The sequence below is a fragment of the Rissa tridactyla genome, chromosome 3, assembly GCF_028500815.1.
Source record: "Rissa tridactyla isolate bRisTri1 chromosome 3, bRisTri1.patW.cur.20221130, whole genome shotgun sequence".
NCBI classification, from domain to species: Eukaryota; Metazoa; Chordata; class Aves; order Charadriiformes; family Laridae; genus Rissa; species Rissa tridactyla.
In genome coordinates, this window is record NC_071468.1 from 76014120 (window position 1) to 76035082 (window position 20963).

At 42.2% G+C, this 20963-nt stretch overlaps 1 protein-coding gene across 7 annotated transcripts in view; it reads left to right on the forward strand.

The window, feature by feature from the left end:
• The first annotated feature begins 967 nt into the window (after positions 1 to 967).
• The window catches only part of CDK19 (cyclin dependent kinase 19), a 133889-nt gene continuing 113893 nt past the window's right edge, over positions 968 to 20963 (forward strand). For 2 of the 7 annotated variants that reach the window (XM_054195486.1, XM_054195487.1), the window contains exons 1-2: positions 1126 to 1257; positions 20877 to 20952. In XM_054195486.1, the coding sequence (XP_054051461.1) occupies positions 1130 to 1257; positions 20877 to 20952 (204 nt within the window). In that variant the 5' untranslated portion in view covers positions 1126 to 1129. Of the gene's footprint in view, positions 1258 to 1825; positions 2064 to 16247; positions 16330 to 16894; positions 17014 to 20876; positions 20953 to 20963 lie in introns of those variants that run through there. The other 5 variants (XM_054195488.1, XM_054195490.1, XM_054195485.1 and 2 more) reach the window with 5 other exon arrangements.

Genomic DNA, 20963 nt, shown 5'->3' on the forward strand with positions numbered 1-20963 from the left:
AAGGTCCCTTCCAACCCAAACCATTCTGTGATTCCATGAAAGGTGACTCCGGGGCAGGTCCCTTCCACCGATTCTATCCTTCTGCTCCCCCACCTGCCCCCTGCTCGGACCCCAACAGGCGCGGCCCCGAGGCCTCCGCTCCGCTGAGGAGGAGCTGTTTGCTTTGGGCGGGCCAGGGCGCGAGCGGCGCCGGCACCGGCCCCAACGGCCGCTCCCGCGCGCCGCTTGTCACCGGGCCGACCGCCCCAGCAGCCGCTCCCCCGGCCGCGCCCCCGCCCTTCAAGCGAGCCGCAGCTCCTCCCCAACGCCGCAACCCCACTGGCCTCACGCCGCTGCCTCCTCGAAACAGCCGCCAGGCCGGGCCCGGCTCGCTCCGCCCCGCGGCCGCCGTTCGGGCGGGGCGGCTGCCAAGTCCCACCCGCGCCCGCAGCCGCCGGCAGGGACCCGCCACAGAGCTGCCGCGGGGGCGGGGCAAGACCGGCCAATCAGAGGGCAGCATCCAGCGGGGGGGCGGGACCCAGACCTTGAGTGGCAGCTGGCGAGATAAACAACTTGCCGCACTATTCGGCGCCCCGCAACTCGCTGCGCGGTGCGGCGGAGGGTGCCCGTCCTCCCTCCTTCCTTCCCTGCGAGCGAGCGGCGCCGAGCCCGGCCGCTCTCGCCGCTCCCGCCTCTTCCCCGCAATGTGAAGAGTCAGCAAGTTCCCAGCGGCCGCTGAAACGCTCGGTGTCTCCGAGGAGCGGAGTGCGCCGACGCCGCCTGGCCGGGGGCGTCCCGGGGCATGCCGGGAGTTGTAGTCCTGCCGCCCCCGCCGTCCCGCCCGCGGCGCCGGGGCCGGCGCCCGCAGCCGGACTACGACTCCCGGCATCCCCCGCGCCGCGCGCCGAGGAGCCCAGTTGAAGCGGGTGGCGGCGGAGCGCACCCCCCTCCCCCCCGCCAAAAAGCCCCAAACCAAAACAAAAACAAACAGCCCCCCCATCCCACCTCCCCTCCCGCCCGCCCGCTCGTTCGCCGCCCCCCCGCCGAGCCCCGGAAATGGCGGCGCCGGGAGGGGGCTCCGCCAGCCGGGGGTGCTGAATCCGGCCGCCGCGTCCCCCCTGCCCGTCCCTCCCCCGCCCATGGGCGAGACATGGACTACGAGTTCAAGTCGAAGCTGGCGGCCGAGCGCGAGCGGGTGGAGGACCTGTTCGAGTACGAGGGTTGCAAAGTGGGCAGAGGCACCTACGGGCACGTCTACAAGGCCCGCCGCAAGGACGGGTAAGGGCCGCGCCGGGTTGCGCCGCCGGGCCGCGCCGCCAACGGCCGCCGGCTCCCCCCCCCGCCCCTTCCTCACACTCCCCCTCCTTCCCTTCCCTCGCCGGTGTCCTCCCCTCCCCTCCCTTCCCAGGAAAGTTTCTGTCCGCCGAGCCCGCCCGGGGCAGCCCCCGCCCCGCCCCGGTAGCGGGCCCCGGTGCCCCGGCCCTGCCGGCGGGGGCGGCCCGCGGCCCTTCGACGGCGGGGTCGGTGGCCGGCTGCCCGGCGAGCCCTGCCTGGCGTCGAGGGAGGGGGAAAGCCATCCATCCCGCCCGCCGCCCTGCTGTCGCCGTCCCCGTGGCCCTGGGGACGCGGTGGCGGCCGAGGCCCCGGCGACGCGTCCCGCTCTGCCCCCGCAGCGGGGGGGGGTGGGGTGGGGGGTGCGGTGTCAGCGGGCTGCGCCCCTGGGCTCGGCTGTGGTTTTCGTTACCAGGTTTCAACGTCATCGCTTTCTTTTTTTTTTTTTTTTTTTTTTTCGTGTGTGTGTGACGGCGGCGTTCGTGCTTTGACGTCCTGCGCCGGCAACTTGCAGGGAACCGGAGAAACGAGCGAAGTTTGACGCGAGGAGCACCGGGCTACCTACCGACCGCCCCCTCCCCGGCTTCTCCTGTCCCGGACGGTGCGCCCGGGAAAGCCCCGGGGAGGGTGTCGGTCCCCGGTCCGGCCCCAGCCCCCGGCTGAGCCCGGAGCCGGGCAGACTTGGCTTGGTGGCGTGTCTGGGAGGCTCCTCGCAGTCAGGGCTGGCAGCTTCTGTCAGCATCTAGGCACAGGTGTGTCCCCATCGTCCCCCCTTCCCCATGTGAGAGCGCCATACCTGTCCCTGTCCCCGCGTACCTGGCTGTGGCTAGATCCAGAGAGGTCACTTGGCCATTAAGCCCTCGTATGTTGGCTTAGCAGGGCTTCCTTCTTTTCCTTGGCGAAAAGACAGCTGGCACTGTGGCACAGGTGTCCCGTGGATGCCATTTTTGCCGTGCTGTGGTTAAGAGAGCAATGGAGAACTCGGATTGCGATGTGGGGTTGCTTGACTGGTGCGTGGCCATTGAAGAGGAGCAATCCTGTGGCCTGAGTAAGGCTCTTGTGCAGGTTCTGAATATAACCCTTTTCTTCCAGAAGAGCCATTAAGCGCTTTTTTCACTGTGGGGTGTGAGTAGTGCCCAAATACCGACTGCATTTATAGAAACGTTCTAAGCATACTGTAAAATTTGATTAAAATATGCTTGCAAATTGTTGGCGATACCATTCTAACAGAATAAAGGCAAAGAGCAATAGCCTTCCGTTACAGGCAACTGAAACTTTGAAAAATAAAAGACTGAATATGGAAAAATGGCAACTTTAAAGTTCTGGAAGTGGTTAATGGAACGCTGCTGCTTTAGACTAATAGAGAAGTCCAGAGATTTTTCTGTAGGAATAAATTGCATTCATGTGCGTCTTGAAAACTTAAACTCTGAGTTAAGAGGATGTAATATCAAAGTGATTAATAACTGAAAGGTAAGCACACTAATTCAGGTGGAGGATTAAATGCTGGGAAATGAGCTCTGATTCTGACTAGCTTGCTGTGCAACCTTAAGAGTACTAGAGCATAGCTAACTTGAAAAGGAAACGTTAAAGCTTTTCTGGGTATTACAGCTGCCACTGAGCTGCCACTATATTCTTCGAATATTTGTGGGCTTAGTAGTTGTGTGTTCTTTTTTAAGTATTAATTTATTTACATTATATATATATGAGAGGAAGCAGTAATAAAAACACCCAACATGCTAGTTAAATGTTTTTTGATGTTCTTTGATATAATAATCCTAAAATTACTGCTTTTAAGAACAGCATTAAAGAGGCAGAGCTTTGGGTTTAGTGTTTTATGAAAAAATGAAATTTCATGTCTATTTCTAATTTATCTGTTTCATTTCCATCATTGGCAATGGAAAGCCATTGCAAGAATTACATTGATCCTACAAAGCACCATAAAGGACATGTCTTCAAAGTCCCTACAATAATAATAGTATTATAAATGCACATGGGTAGTAAAGTGAAAGTAAACATGATAAAAAGATAGCTAATGTGTCAGAGCTGGGAATAATCAAAGGGAGACCTTGAGCCGTAAGAGAACTGACTGGTAAAAGGAAGTGCAAAGTTTCAGTAGGCAGTCAGATAGATTGAAATGCAATATAATATGGCGCAAAAGTAACTGTACTGTATACTCAGAGGTTTTACTTCATGAAGCTTGGAAAGTGGGTTATTCTCCCTTTTTTTTTTTTTTGTGTGGTTTTCCTTTTTATGGCATTGGTGAGTTCACTCTTGGTTGCTTTTGTGTAACTGTTTGGGTGAAAGTAAGATGTGAACAAGTTAGGAAAAAAAAATAGAAAACAACCTAAATCATTAAGATAAGGTGATTCTGTATGAAAATATCTATCTAAAATCTCTGCAGAGTGGAGGATATTTAGCACTAGTTCTTATCTGTAAGGGGTGCTTAATGATGGAGAGAAACTTTTTCCCGTGCTGTCAACAGAAACCCAGCAGTGATGCATATTTATAGTGTGCTGATCACTGGGGGATTTTGAGCCTCATGTAAAGGAATTCTTCTTTGGCTGATCATAGAGCCTGTTTCAGTATTTCAAATTTGCAAGGGATTCCTGTGTAAAAGAAAAAAGATTCTGGCTACTTGCTTCTTATGGACAATTTACAGTCTCGGGAGACTGAGGGCAATAAGAACCTTGTAGCTCTGCAGAAATTCCACTGAGAGCCTGTCACTTCATGTTTCAAAAACTTGGCATATAAACTTTATGAAATAGTAAAATGTGTTTATACGGAGCTTGGCAAGCTGTTCGATAAAATGCTTGTAAAAAAAAGTGGTTGCATTGCTAGATCTCCATGAATGACTTGGGCATAAAAAGCAGTTTTTCAACAAAGTAACAGCTTAGTTTGGCTTTTTCAGCCTGGAGTATCATTTGTGCATGTTTTTAGTGAGTTGATCGATTTCCATGAGAGTTAAAAGATACATATATATATATATATATGTTTTTTAAATAGGCAGTCAGATTTGAATAATGTTGGTGTGACATTTGCATGCACCACATAAGCATATTTTTAAAGACGTTGAGCACCTGCAGCTTCCATTTACTTCAGTAGTGTTTGTGTGCTCTGATGAGGTATTACCTGCATCGTGCATTTAGCTAAATCAGGCACCTGGGTTTACAAAACTTTCATTAATATCTTTGCAGTCCCGAAGGGCTAGAAAATAGGTCTTTATATAAGCTACCTAGTGGTTTATTTCAGTGTACACGAGAACCGGATTGGTGTCTTTGAGGGGGCGGAAATAGTGATATAAGCCTCATGATTGCAATTCAGTTGTCAATGTTAAGTTTTTGGCTCTTTATGCAGCTGGAAAATCTGTTACGATTTTTGTGTGTGTGTGTACTACCTTAAAACATCACGTTGACTTTCGCTAACATTTTTTTGGATGCTTGTTCACATTTGTCCATAAAACAAAGAATGCAATTTTTCCAGTCACGGTTAGGAAAGTGAGATTTAGTTTCATGCCTTACCTCTCCTCGTTAGTGTTCCTTGCTGCTTCTTTGATCACAGTTTAAGGCACAATGTTGTGCTTAGTTGTTTCACTTCATGTACCTGCTTATCACACAGGAGGCAATTTTTAGGATGAAACGAGGGTTGGAAATTCTGTTTCTTTGTTGTATATGCCTGGGAAAGATCAGTCTATCAGTCCAGGCCACCACAAAGTATTTCTGTTCCTTCACTAGGGTGTCAGCTCACCTGTGGGAGGATGTTTGGGCGAGTCAGCAAGCTGAAAAGATGCCGCCATTTGTTAGTTAAGAGTGTGCGAGGAATAATGGGATGCACGAGTCAAGTAGAAAATAGGCCACTCTGTTCTTCGTTCTGTAGCCCTGACAGCAGATGTAATGCTTGCAAAAGCTGAAATCTTCATGTGAATAAAACCTTTCTAGTTATTGCTGCTCCTGCTTACCTTTAAACAAACAATTGAGCTGGCTGCTTTCTCTTATGCTATGTCTGTGTTATTTTTCTTTGACTTACCACCTGGGTTTGGGCAACAGAGGTTATTAAAATAAAATCACAGACTTTTTTTCTTTCCAACTATGTAGGTAATATTTTTAATCTGTGTGTTTCAAAACACCTTTTAAAAAGCAGGTATGTGCTTTTTGATCTTGATACGGAGGGAATGACAGAAATGCAGAGTGATCAGCTTCCAAGAGGATGGCAGCAGAAGGTCCAGGAGTTGGACCCTGAGCAGCTCCCAGGTTTGCCTGGGCAGGGCAACTGCCTCTGCAGGGCAGTTGCCTCTGCAGACAGAATCACAGAATCATAGAGTTGGAAGGGACCTCTGGAGATCATCTAGTCCAACCCCCCTGCCAAAGCAGGGTCACCCAGAGCAGGTTGCACAACACATCCCGGCGGGTTTGGAATGTCTCCAGAGACGGAGACTCCACCACCTCTCTGGGCAGCCTGTTCCAGTGCTCTGCCACCCTCAAGGAAAGAAGTTCCTTCTCATGTTTAGGTGGAACTTCCTCTGCTCAAGTTTGTGCCCGTTACCTCTTGTCCTGTCGCTGGGCACCACTGAAAAGAGCCTGGCCCCATCCTCCTGACACTCACCCTTTAAGTATTTATAAGTGTTGATAAGGTGCCCACTCAGCCATCTTTTTTTCAGGCTGAAGAGACCCGAATCCCTCAGCCTTTCTTCATAAGAGAGGTGTTCCAGTCCCCTGATCATCTTCGTAGCCCTTTGCTGCACCCTCTCCAGCAGTTCCGTGTCCTTGAACCGGGGAGCCCAGACCCTCCTGCCATGTTATCCTTTGGCAAATGTAAAAGGTTTGGCACTGCCCTGTACTGTTCAATGTTTCAGCTGAATGAAGCACGTAGATTTATATGCTAATATAGTAATATACTTTTTTTTTTTAAATAAAGTCACTATTTGTAACTTGTCAGATTGCTTTGTTAATGTATCTGTAACTTTCAAACAAGAGAATTTGTATAAAACAGGCTTCACCTTAGCTGCCAAATATGGAATTCCCTTTTGGAAATTGGGCAACAGTGATGCAAGTCCAAAAACATCACTGTGAAGTATAGGCATAGGAAGGGGGAAACAAATTAAATCTTCTCCCCTCTCTCCCCCCCATTTTTTGAGTATTGTGAGCTTGTAACTAAAGAGGAGAGTCTGTTTTCCACCTTGGACTGATACTGGTGTGCAGAAGCATTAGTGTAAAGGTCTTAATGCAAATCTGAAACGTTTACAGCATCCAAGTCCACACAAGAGTCAAGTGAAAGTCAGGGCACAGGAAGGGAAAGGGAGATAAAGTACATAGCCAAGGCAAGTGTATAATCTAATCTAGGAATGCTGGCTGTGGTCCTGGCCATGTAACCTGTTGTTTGTTTTAGTTGCTTTTTAATTTGATGAATTTTATTTGTTTGAAGCAGAAAAGTGGCAAAATATTAAGAGAGAAAAAATAGCATTCTGTGAGGCATGGCTCTATTGGAAAAATGGGCTTTCTCCTGAAGTGATTTGCTGTGGTTGGGGTTTCTGCTAATATTGTTGTGTTGTCAAAGGTGTCATCAAAGGTCCCTTCTAACCACTGAGATTCTGTGATTTGGTCACACTTATGACTGAGATCACTGTGGTGATAGAAAACTTTTAAGTGTAGAAGAGGCAAAATCTGCTTATTCTCTTAAATCAGTGTTTGTATAGCAATAATTTGTGTACTGTTCTCTCCATTGGTTATTCTGCAGAACTTAAGTTACTGAAGTCGTATAGCACAAGTGTGTCGGGAAATGAAACTTGCATCCAAGTTGACTAAATGCTAAAAATCAACAGCGTTAAAATCACAGGGGAATGGGTACATGTGTACTGCAGTTACGTTTGCTATCAAGAGAGAGGCAACTCATTGATGTGGCAAGGTTTATACTCTCTTGAATATGAAACTGGAGTGTTATGTACCCATGCAAGTTCACATTTGTAAGATTTGAGAGTTTATAATAATTTATGTATTTACATCTTCTTATTTCCTCTATTTGACATTGTCCTGAATGTAAGTAATCGGAGTTTTCAGCTGTACTTGTGGATTACTAACGTAAACCCGTGACAGGCTGAAGCACAGAAATATTGGCCCAAGAAAGCAGTGTATTTGATCCTGAACAATTACCTTTCTCTGTAGCAAAATCTCTACCAGTGATGGTATCTGGAAAGCTGTGTTTTGCTCCTCACTTTCTTTTTTTTTTTTTTTCTTGATCAACTTGTTATCTTGAGGAAGGTAGAATGGCTGAAGTGTTCGTGCCTTGCTATAATCTCTCAATAGCTAAGTAAACCTAAATACTAGATTTACCTGTGAATCCTGAAAATACTTGTTAGCACTGGTTGCTCTTAAAATGTATGAGAAAGAGCAGCAGAACTAAACCAAACCTGTCTAACTAGTTGCCTGCAATGCATTCTAATAAAAAACCCCAATCTAGGAAGAGATCGTTAGTATTTCACAACTGTGCTTTACCGAGAGCAAATGTACCATGGCTTTGCTTCCTGCCCAAGAGGACAGTGCAAGCAGTGATGAGTAATTTTTAGTGCTTCCCCCAGGCTCTTGCATATGGTCTCTCCCATGGCTATTTTGTCCTTTTTTCTCTTACTCTTCCTGAAACCAAGTGCAGAAATGAGCTGTACAGCCCATAGCAAGCAAACAGCATTCAGCTGGTGTTTCGTTTGCTTCTCTGGCAAGCACAAAGGTGTGGTGGTGGTAGGAGCTTGAGGAAGAAAGGAGGTGATGAGATGTAGAAGAGGTTGCATTTGAGAGAGAAACAGATGAAGATTTTTTTTTTTTTTTTTTTTTTTTTTTTGGCCAAGGTTGCAGAGGAAGACTTGTGCATAAATTGGCCCATAATAGGCTGTGAAGGGCAAGCTCTCAAGATTTAGTGGTGGTTTCTTTTAAAGAGATTAAGAGGATAAGAAGATTCCTGTTACAGAGTGAGGGGGTTAAGAGTTTTCCAGTAGTGCTACACGAAAAGGAAATAAGAGCTTGAGAGGGAAGAAGAGCTTCCTTTCTGCCCTGTACTTCGTAAGAGGGTGCAAAGCAAGGTAGAACAGGGGCTGGGTCAGGAACTAAATACTTCTCATGTGAACTACTTGACATAGAAATTGAATATGTTAGTGTATTTCTGGGTCACCCAATCTAATCTGTTGTATTGTAGCTAGAAGTGCTGTAAACTTTCTTCCATAAATTTACTTTTAAGATAAGTATTTTCGCATCATGCATAATTTAAAAACAAAACAAACCAAAAAAAAAAACCAACCAAAAAACCACAAGCCCCAGAAATTTCCATTATTCAGAACGCTGCAGATGTGTTTGCACAAGTAACCAGAATTTCTGTGGAATGTTCTAACCAAATTTTACTAGAAATTTGTTAGTAACACTAGATTTTCCCATATCTTTTGAAAATACCTACTGAAAAGGTGTGTTTGCCTCTTCTGTGGCTCTAACCAAGCTCGTGATTTGCATAGATGCCTTCTGACCCAAGTCTTTCTCCTCTATTTTTAACTGCCAAGTTCTACATTGTAAAATAAGATTCTATTTGCATGTGCTCACTGTTGCTTAACGTACAGTTCAGGAGATGATACAGTCCACGTGTGTGGTGGAGCAAGGGATCATTAGAAGAAGTAATTGGCAGCTCTTACATTCTGCTTCCAAAGTGTGTTGTTTCTTGAGCTGCTTTGCTGGTATTTGGGTACTGACACAGGCTGCAATTTTTTTTTTTTTTGTCTCTCCTACTGAAACAAAGTTTTAGAATTTAAAAAGATTTATTTGTTTCAATAACAGCATGTTTGCCTGAAGGAATGCTGAAACTGGTCCAGGACAACTGCTTTTAGCATAAATTGGCTAACTTGGCATGTGACTTTAGGAAATGAAGAACAATTTCTATTTGTATAGCAAATACAAAAACTTCACTGTTTTGACTTGACTTAAGAGTGTGATATATCTAAATAGTTTAGGTTTATAAAAGGCCTCCCAGCTCTGGGGACTTGGTTTACATGGATCACTTGACTATAACTTAGATGACCGACAGATAAAAATGCTACTTGTGATGATTTTAGAAATTATTATACCTCTTGTGAACTTCAGCTGTCTCAATGGATTCAGGAAGAAAAAAAGCACAGAAACATTTTAAATCAAAATGAGTTGTTATTAACAAAATCCTGTGATAGTCTTTAAACAACTGATACTTAACTTCTATATTTGAATTTATTAATACGTTCTTAGACTTTTCTTTGGGAATACAACTCTTTGCTTTAGCAGCATTTTCTTTAGAATTTATGAAATATTAGTGTATCTGATAAGACTGTCTGAAAGAAATGCAGAGATACTGTTAACTGACCTTTGCAAAATTGGTGTCTGTAAGTGTGGGTTGTTTTTTTGGGTGTGGATTTCTTTATTTTTTATTTTTATTGCAAAACGGAACTGACTTTTCTTATGAGAAAGACTGGAGGAACTAAGGTTACTGGAATAGTAGATCTCTGAAGGGCATTGTTCATGTTTGCTTCTGTCTTTTGGGGGATTAATGTTTTTTAAATAGTATTTTCAGATGAGGCTACTGCATAACTGCTTGTTTCTCCCTCAGTTGTCATCTGTCTTCTACAAAGTTCATGATCTTGAAAAATTTTAGGGTCATTCGTCTTGTAGATGAAACCACACTGAGGTCAGGCTTTCCAATAGGCAAAACAACAGCTATAGCTTCCTGTGCGTGCTGGGAGTGTCGGATCACTCAGGTAAAGGTAAGGGTTCTGGGCTAAGCAAGAGCACAGATAGGAACTGAGTGCAGTCTCAGATGGTATGGCTATAAACACATGCTCCTATAAACTGGGCCTCACGTGTGGTATGATTATTTTTTTTGTTCATCCCTGCTGACTGAAGTAGAAGACACTATTGATTTCTTTTTACAGTCAAGTGAAAATAAATGTTAGAGGCAATTGACTAGAGGCAGAAGCTAGATCTGCTGGAATGGAAACTACAGCCGGAGGTAAAGTAGGACAGTTTTGCTATTTTGAAGCAATGTACCTGTTTTCCTTGTGCATTAATTGCAGGGAAGAGTCAGTCTTTTTCTATGTGGCCAGAAGCTTTTCTGTCTCTTCTGTCCCTCCTTTCTTTTCCTGTCTTCGCTAGAGCACTTGGAAGCATTCACACAGGTAACGCTGGGACTCTGCTCTGACTGCGATTGTCCTTGACTCTCCCACTCTCTCTGTAGTATGTTGAGAGGTCAGAGCTTGAAGAGATCTGATGATACAAAGGCCACTCATGCATGAACTTCTAGCAGCGTGAGATTATCCGTTTGACTCCTAGGGAGATTCTTTTGAGAGAGATGCTTCTTATCTTGTGGCTCTTGAATTCTGAAAATTCAAATGTGTGTAAAGAAAATTTGCACCCGTGTTGATACTTCCATGGATTACCACAGGTTCATGCTAAGATTTATCACCTTGCTTGTTCAAAAATACCATGTTTGTTGCTTTGATTCATTATTGTTAGTGCGGCTGACAGTGGGTTTCAGCCTGTGTCTTTGAATGTGTCTGTTCCTGAAACAGAGTTCCTGTATGAGTTGTTCCCATGTTCTCAAGGGCGTTGTAGACTTCAAAGTTAGCTTTATGTTCATACCTTTGATTGAAACCATTCATTGTACAGGATAACCAGTTGTTCCTTTCCCCAATTCTGTCGTGCTCCAAATGAGAAACAGAGGTAGACAAATTACCAAATTTAATTTGACCTTCAGTCAGAACAACCAGAAGACCGTTACAAGTTGAATGCCGTTTATGTAGCATGAGTTCAGAGCTGGGAGAAAAAAATGTCAGTGTAAAACTTTGTCCAAATGATGCTGTTGAGCTACAGAAAGAGTGCGAGAGAAGCCTATTCTCACAATGGGATATGCAGTTTTAAAGTTCTTGGGAATAGATATGATGGTGGCTGACTAAAGACCTTGGTCCTTTTTGGGAAGCAGCAACCACTCCCTTAGTGGTTGGAATAAAGACATCTGTAACTTTGTGAAATCCTAATTGCCTGACGTTGAAGTGAGGGGAAAGATGTAGATGCTCCATGAGCAATAATGTTTTTTTTCCATTTCAGACTGAATGAAATTGCACCCTGTGGTGACTTTGTAGAATTTTGTTCTGGTCCTTATACCTTCTTGTGAGGGTGTTTTTTCTCCTCAGTTATTTTCCAACTATAAAAAATGTGCTCTGTTGTGCAAAAGGTATTTCGGATAAATCTGTGCTTTGTATATGCTTGAGAGGAAACATTTGATTGTGTAATGAGCTAGAAAAGGAAAACTAAATAACTGCAGGTTTTAGGCCATTGTCCTTCTGATAGGTCTTACATTGAGTCAATATTTTTTCTTCTGTAATAGGTGAACCTAATGCATTATAATGGTTTAGAAAAAAAGTCTGCATTTGGTGTTTCAGACTGAGGCTCTTGCTAAAGAGATCCAGAAGAAATACAGGCTTCCTAATATTTGATGTTTTAATAGTAATTTTCCACCTATTGAAGTTGTAGTATTCAGCTGTATTTAGCCATATTTAGCACTACAGAGAAAGAGTCATGATGCACGTTAAGCTGGACTGTGTAGTTACAGTATGTTTTTACACTATGGCTTAGGACCTATACTTACAAAACTACAAAAAGCCAGACAGCTAGCATTCTTGACATTTATAGTTGGTCACAAACATTCTTCTTATGAGTGGTTTGATGAAACAAAAGGCAAGATTCTCTTTTAGAAAGTCTAAAGGACCCTGTGTCTGTGTCTTGGTAAATAATTCACAGGTAAATGAAAGCTTATTTTCTCTTTATTTCAGGGTATTTTTCTCCTTGCTGCTGCTATTCCTTATTTTAAGGTAACAAATCCTCACATGCAGTATCCTTTCTGGAAGGGAGGTCTTTCCTAAATCTTCATTATCTGTAATCAAGCCTGTCTATAAAGAAATAAGATCAGGTACACCTTTGTCCCCTTCTTTAATACAGCAAATGTTGCAAGAAATTACCTAGAGCAGCAGAATAATTTTACAGCTTTCAAGGTTTAATGTGAACGCATCAGTTTTTACCTTTATAAACAGGCTGTCAGGTCTGCTTATGCTGATCTGTTATAAAATATACCTGCTCATATGAAATTCACAGTTCTCAGTCGTTTAAGATATTTTGGAGCCAGTCTAATTTTAGCAATGGCGACAACCGTGTAGCTGGTGGAGGTCTCTGAATCTTCATCAGGTGATTTGGAGTGAGGGTGGCAGTGACCGAAGTTGTGCTGTCTTTCCTTACAAAGTTTTGTTATTACAGTGTAAAGGCTAAATTTTGATAAGATTAAGGTTAATAAGATTTCCAGTGGTCTGTTATTACAGAGATCTTAAAAATCTGTCTGTGGTTGTGACTGTGAAATAGTCTAAAACTGTTGTTAACAATTAGAAGTTATCTATGCTACGAAGATTTGCTTTTAAATTTCTGAATTAGAAACTACTGGAAAAAAGGAAGAGGATATAGTTAAGTTATGTGTAATGATGCTGGAATAGTTCTGATTTCCTCATGTTGATATTAAGAGACCTTTACTCCCCACTCCCAGTCTGATGAAATTACAGCTGGGTAAAGGAATTTTTTTTATTTTTAATAACATAAAAAAGTCTTATTAGTGCTCAGTTTCACTGTTTTGTCTTTTTAATTAGATGTCCTTGCATACATAAATAACACATCAACTATGGCAGGTGAAGATTGTTGTTGGTTTTTTGTTTTTAAAATAGATATTAAGCATCTTTTGTGAGACTCTGTGGAAGCACACAGTGTAGGGGCATTCTGTTTAATGGCAAGTAGCTTAGCATTAATTTAAGAACTTGCCTTGTTGTTTAGCATGCACATTTCCTCCTGAGTTCATAAACTGGTTTACAGAGGAATAAACAAACAGAAGGGTAGCCATGTCAACAGCTGTTTTTAGAGGTACACCTGGGGATATTCTATAGATAATAGAACAAAATCTGGGTATAATTTGATTTCTAATAGGGTACTGTGACAACACTGAGTGTCTATTCATAAACTGATGCCAGTGGTGCTTTTAATATGATCTCTTTTATGTGGATGGAACATGCCAGATTTTCCAGCAGGCTAAGCTCTGTGTAACTTTTCTCCTGTGTGTATATAATGGAAGTTGGATATTTTTAAAAAAAGGCTAATTGTTGTAATCGGTTGTTCTATATTTGAAAGTCTCTGCCAATTTATAAACATTTACAGTACACTTAATTTCAGCATGCTAATTTCAACAAACAAAATAAAGTTCTCCCTTTTTTGAAGTTTTTCTTTTTTTAAACCTACCAATCAAAAAAAAAAAAATCATTGTTTTAAAAAAATCACAGATTGTAGCATAAGTCCTGAGTTAGCCTCCTTCTGGGCATGCCTTTATGCAAGTACCTGACATTGGCAAGTCTATAAAGTTATCGGAAAATGGAGTAGGAAACTGTGCTTAGTGTTCATCAGTTTGGTGTTACTGCATTTTTGAAACGAGTAACATCTAAAATGACACCAACTTCTGCCTTTTATTTCTGCTGTGTTCATAAATTCCAGAAGGGCCTCATGTATGGCCTTCAAGTCTTGGAGGTGGCAGAATATAAAGAGAAGTGCTGCCTTCTGGTGTTATTGTATGTATATGCTGAGGTAGCTGGTGTCATCTGGGACGTTTGGAGGGAGACTTAGCAGAGTTTAGTGGGTATCGTCAGGCAGTGACACCAATGGGCTGTGTAGCATTCAGGGCACTTCTTGAAAATTGAGATTATAAGGACTTTGTGAGACAAAAGATTCAGAAGTGCAGTTATGACATGCAGCATCTTGTTTCCATTCTGAAAAGTGTTTCCTTGTATCCAGATCTGCCTTGGAGAGTCTCTTTTCACCCTAGCTCTTTTTATATGGCATAGTAAAGACTGTCCCGTTTGGTGTAGGTTTGTTGCCTTGCTCCCACTCCCCAAGTTTACTTTTACGTGGTGTTCCAGACAAGAAGCAAGCTCAGCTTTTAAAGATAGCTTTTAAAGATTGTATAGTCGTTGCCTGCTGGAGAGGTTGGCTTCCCACCCTGCCACTAAGAGAAAAATCCACGCCTAGGTTTGAGCAGATGAGGTGACATACATGTCTGCTCTTTCTGTGTGAGAAGTCCTTTCTTGTGCCCAACACACATGTGCTCTTCTTTTTGAAACACTGAGAAGGTTGCCACCAGACCTCTGAGGGATGTATCTGCAGGCAGGCCAGCTATGCAGTCTGCAAACATTACTGAAATTGTAAACTTTTCACTGTAGCAGAATGAGATAAAAGTCTGCTGGTTCCACCCATTCTTTCCATGGCCAAAGCCAGCCAAATGTAACTCAGGTATCCATGTCCTATTGAACTTGTCTGGGAGTGGGCTGTAGGAACAACTGGAAGCTGCTGTGAAGTTTCTTATCAGAGCAGCAGACAGCTATCCTTGAAGGTGAAGAAAGACGGACCTTTTAAAGGACTGGTGTGGTGATAGATTTCTTTTAAATTTCTGCTTACTATCTTTGCTGTTTCACATTTTGAGTTTCTTATGTAGCTCTCAGAATGAACTAATATATATGCATTGAAATTCAGCATGTATACTATTCTCTAGGAATAAATTAAGATCTACCTGTAGATTCCCAGCTTCTGTCATTTGTGGCTGGTTGATGCATGGATGAAAAGGAGCTGGCTGAGCTGCTGACTGGATAAGGCTTGATATGGTTTGAGGATAATCATAAAAGAAAATTACTTTCCTAGTCTGTTGAATAACATGTACCCTAGTGACACCGCATGTGGATTTTTTTGATCTTGTAATTCTTTTGGGTTAGTGGCTATTTCTATATGCATAAAAAACACTAAAGCATAAGAACTTGTAACTTTTGGGGAATTACTAGGTCCCTTTTTCCAGTCAATCATAGCCACTTTTACTGGTACTGTTACCTTTATAAAAGGCCATATGCTATGTATGCAGTTAAATCTGTCAGCAGCTTGCGTAAGGTAACCAGTGCTGAATGTGATTGACTTCGTGGTTTTGCTGCCATGTTCCAGATCCCACGGAGGGTCTTTCAGTTAACTTCTAGGTGCACTCCAGTGTCATGGTTTTACCTTAGCTTAGTGTGGGGGGAAATTTTTGTAACTCTTGTTGGTGATCTTCTGCTGAGTGATTAACTTTGTGCTATATGGCAGCAATTAAACAAAGCGGTTAGAGCGTAACAGGATATCTGTATGACTGTTGTGTTCCAGGCAGTACTGTGTTTGAAGGACACCAAACTCTGTAGTGTTCCCAGGCTTTGTCCTACAAAGTCACAAATTTTTAAATTCCATTAAGTGTTGCTTACAAGGCTGAATTATTGTTGTTTTCTGTTAGGCTTTTCTGGATATGTCTTGGAATGTTTTTATGGTGCACTTCATTTGTTTAAGAAAATGTGTGCTTTAATTATTATTTGTTTATTTTTATTTATGATACTGTGCACTTAATTTAAGGAAGTTATTATTAGTATATACCGTAATGTTAATAAATGTGTTAACCGATCTGATAGTCACAGTAGTAGCTTCAGTGTGATTGTAGTCTTTCAAGCCAGTTCCTTGATGTGAATAATTAATTCTGAAGTTGGGATGTATGTTAAATTATCTGTGAATCCAAGAGGGACCATCACTAAAACCTTAAAAACTTGAATAAAAGGGATAAGCCACTAGTTTGAACCATGCACTATTTTAAAATCCTCACGTTTTTCTTACAGTCTTGGGCATGTTGTTTCTAATTTTCCATTTGCTTGTTTGTAAGGTAGTTTCTCATCTGATGGGAGTGCTCTGAAGTATGATTGCAATAGTTAAAACAGCTTAACTCATTTGAAATGTTTTAATTATTCTGAGTCTTCTGAACTGCACCCTTCTATAAAGTGAATTTGTTACTTTTTATTCTTTTCAAAGCCTTTGGAAAATGGAAACTGAAAGTGTTACCCAGAACTCGTAACTGTATCTTCATTTTCTGCATTGAATACTGCAATTGGACGTAAGCCAGCTGAATAAATTTTTTTGGGGGCTAGAGGACAGAATTTTCCTTTGCACTGTACAAATTAAAATGTTACCATTAACCTAAAGGATTGCAGGATGAGTTATTTACTGGTGAGGGAGAGAAGCTTAATCTCAAAGTCCAAGTTACAGCCTTACACTGGTACAGATTTTTTAACAGAGAGATGTTCTCAATTATTGTTAGTAGGCATGAGGACCCTTGTATTTGGATGCTGCCTATGGCAATCTGAAATACAGAGCCAGGCAGTTTTTGGGATGGGGGTATCTGATATCAGCGGTTTCATTTTTGTAAAAAGTTAGTCCCTCTTAAAATAGCACGAATTGTAATGCTTCTGGAATGAGAAACAATGTTGATTTTAATCTTTACCACTAGTTTTGGATAAGGGAACTTGAAGTGTGGAGAAGCCTGGTTGTGGTGGGATATGGTATGTGCTTTATCAGGCAAATTCTTCTGCATTGATTTTTGGAAAGCTTTAATAAAAATTAAGTCACAGCCTCTTAAGGAATGGAGTTCTCTTTCAATTCTGTTTTGCTATGTTTTTCAGTGGACACATTGCCACCATTAGCTTGGGGTGGCTGTTTAGTGGAACCTGCTTGATTAAACCTCGGTCTGTGCCACTTGCTCTCTGCCCTCAGACAAACCCCCACACAGCAGGACCTCGAGGTTAGTTGGCCTGCTCCCAAGCCAGTATTTCTGTGGACCAGATAAAAACGATTACGGAAAAAGACTTTGCTTCTGCTTGGTTATCCCTAGCATGGGTACCTTTTGCCTCGTACCAGAGCTGTGTAGTTTGTTGTTGTTTGGGTTTGGTTTTTAAACTTCATCACACTTGCTTCACTCTTTAGTGAGAAAGGTGCTGATACAGGATCTGTCAGAAAAGGATTTATGAAAACTTTCCTGCTGTATAATTCTGTACGAGTTCTTGAAATGTGTTCGAAGTTCACTAGAGTTTTTCTGTATATTCAACATGAAGTAGAAGTACTTCCCCTTGCCTCAAGTGTTTTGTAAGAGCATAGGTCTTTAGGGAGTTGAACAGTATACTTACTTATCACACACACCATTTGACATTATTTATTGAATTCTTACAAGTGGGGAAATAGCTAATAAAGTACCTATTTTTTTTTCCTTTGGCCATTTAATACCATTTTATTGAGTAACTAGAATTGTGTATTTCATCAGATTGCCTTGGCTGACTTGGTATTTAAGTTTTAAATATATTTCTTTCTTTCTCAAATTATCTTGAGATTACTATTAAACAGGAAATATTACTAGTTAAAATACCAGTTGGTGGAGATCTTTGTAAAGTGCTTGAAACAGCTGTTATGCTTGCATAATAAGAACAGTTAACTTTGGAAAAGTATTCATATAGACTTGCATTTCTGCCAAAGCAAGTAAATTATATTTATGTATTTAAAGGAGGCTATGTTTATGATTCTGAAGCTGTTGGTAAAAAAAAATATTTTGCGAGATCTAGAATATGGTGTCTTTGGTGTTCTTTATCGCTGATACCCATTTATTTTAGGTAAGTATTTAATTAGCCCCACTTTTGCTCAGTGTTCACAAACCCCAGTGTCCTAGAAGTATCTTGTTTGCCACCTTTTCCCGCATGCTAGAATACCTTAAGTTGTTGGGATGTGTATTTTTTTTTTTAAACATCTTTTGTAATTTCTCATTCGTATCTTAAAATCCTACGTAGAGTGGCTGGCTATTAAGTGATGACAGACTCATAGTGGCAGTGGTGTTAAGCAATGCTGTTGAAGGTGGTGTGTGCCAAACGGCATACCCTGTCTCTGCAGTGACCTTCAGTCTGTGGAGGTCTGAGTAAGCGAATGCAATGCTTGCAAACGCAATGCTTCCATCTGTAGAACTAGTTCAAGGGTAGCCCTACCAGTGGGGTGCTGTGCCCAGTTAAGCAGATGCGCCATAATAAAGGTATACTGCAGTGCCGTAGAGACTACGTTGTTTTGGGATTCAAGTTCATACGTCTGCATGGCCTTGTTTTCTACTGCATAGTTTAAACGTGACCATAGTTTAAAAGCTATGACCAATTTTAAATATCCAGAGTTGGTTTTAGTTCTGTGGACAATCTAATTTTGGCTTCCCAGTCTCAGTAAGCAATCTGAGTTAGGGAGTTACTACTTTGTAGTTTGCATAAATCTGCGTAGATAGCAGAACAATGTATGAGAGGGGATGCGCATTTAGTATTTACTCTAAATTTGGACTAATTAATGAAATCAAAAGCAATTTCTGTGAGGTCAGGTATGAGCTTATTACCTGTAAAGTTATGCATTTCTTAGTTCTGCATCTTGAGCCAGGTTCTTTCAAATGACTAATTCATGAAAATAAAGGGCTGCTCAGTGGGGAGCAAAGAAGGCATCAGAATTATTGTGTCAGTAGATCCTGGTGAATCCTTCTGCTTAGGAAGCAGACGTATGTACTTCTGAAGTTACTCCTGAAAGTGTACTTGGTGAACAGCTCTTACGAGCTGTTAATGCAGTATTTGGCCTAATTTTAGTAATGGTAACTTCTTAGGCGTTATTCCCTCCCCTCCCCCCTCCCCCCCGGTACAGAGCAAGTACAGAGTCTGAAGTTATATGTTTAAAATACTGTAATATGAGACTATTTCATTAGCATAGAGGAATAAAAGTTTGTTTTGGAAGAGAAGGGTCCAATCTGGCTGTGTTTTTTTTTGTCATGTGTGTTGGCTGTTAAGATTTGCATCTAAGTATATCTGAATGGGTGAATATTTTGGGGGTAGTTTTAAGGCATGGTGTAAGTTGCTGTCCTTCCCATTTCTCCATAGAGAATCTGTGCAGAATGAGAATGTATTTCTCTCTTTGGCAGTTCCAGAATAATTTAGGTCACCTCAAAGTAACCCATTCCTTTAGTTTCAGCTCCAGAAGGATCTTCTGTTACTCCAAACCTATATGGAGAGAGGCCCTTCAAGCTTGTAGCCTAAATGCTTGCTCTTGCTTCCTTACAGATCAATGTTGCACCAAATCCCAAACTCATTGAAACAAATGCTTGAAATAAAGCAGACTGTAATTCCATTACAACTGAATCTCTCTGTTTTTGTTTTGGTTTTTTTTTTTTTTTAAGTTTGGAGGAAGTATCTTTTAAAAGTTTTCGTGTAAGTGGTTGTTTGAGAGAGAAATGACATGTATTTCTGAGTTAAGGTGCAGCATCGGCACTCAGGTTTCCCACTTGGAACAGCTGATGAGTGACTCCTACTTCAGAGGTGGAGTTACTTTCTGAAAAACTTGCGGCGCCCTGAGTTTTCATGTGTAGTCAGAATACGTCTGGAATTTTTCTTGTCGTATTTTTACTTCAAAAAAGGCAGTGCCAAACAGAAGCCAAGCACAATGTTAACTATAGGTATGCATTGTGGGTTTAGCTGCTACTGAAAATTACTGAGAAAAACGATCACCTGTAGTTACTAATAGGAGTAGGCAGTTATAATTTCTGGTCAGTCTCATCCCCTCCCCACATTCCTCCGCTCAGCCACTTCTCATCCCATGAACTTCAGAGATGGAGGGTCTGGAGGAGGGTGGGAAAGAGGCTGGAGCTGGGCAGGACATGGGCCTGGCGGAGTTAAAAGCCAGAGAGGCTGAAATGAGTTCCAGTTAATTTTTCAGCGTAGCAGAGCAAAATGATTCAGGACTGGAAGAAGAGGAAACCTAAGTCTACCAGAAATGCCGTAGGGAATTTGGATGGGGGCTTGTGGGTTCTTGAATTGTAACTGGTGAGCCTGCAGAAGTGCATCAGCACTGTGGGTATCGGTGCTGATCAATAGCTATCGATGACAGCCGAATCCTGCGAAACCTCACCGTAGGCAGTAAGCTGGTTATGTTGGACTGCAAGGGCTTTGAGATACTACTTCATTTTCTTGTTCTACTGGGCTTCCCTCTAAATCACTTCAAACTGTGGTTATTTCAAAGGATAATACCGTGTTCGGGCTGAGCACTTTCACATTCTCCGGCTTTGTACTTCAGAGCACACAGTGTCATATGCCACCCAGGGCTCTGTCAGTAGCCAGCACTTGTATAATAAGTATAATTAGTTTAAAATAATAGAATTTCATAAGTAAAAGTGGATTGACAGTGGCTGGTAAAATCAAGTAAGAATGCTGCAGCTCCTAGGTGTTTCTAGGAGAGTTTTCTAGGCATGGGCTACGACTGTGAGGTTTTTTCATGGTAGTACTCCAGTATCCCGGAATTTCAGGAAAAGTGTCCTCTGAATTCTCTGTAGACATATTTGCTGTTATCTGTATGGTTTCAGAGAGAAATGGATATAGGTTAACAGTTTCTTTATGTGGGAGTTTTTGTTTGGAATGTTTGAAGCCTGTGTTAAAAGGAAACTTGCTTTTAATATCTCAGTGTAATTTATGCATAAAAACAGATTAACTTTTAAGCTTCTTGATACAGACCAAATTAAAATAAATCTCGTGTACTTGTGTACTTGTATTGATTGATGTAATATAAGTCGGAGCTAAAGATATTCCTCTTTTTTTTTTTTTTTATGTGCAGAAAAGATGAAAAGGAGTATGCACTGAAGCAAATTGAAGGTACAGGGATATCCATGTCGGCCTGTAGAGAGATTGCAGTAAGTGTACA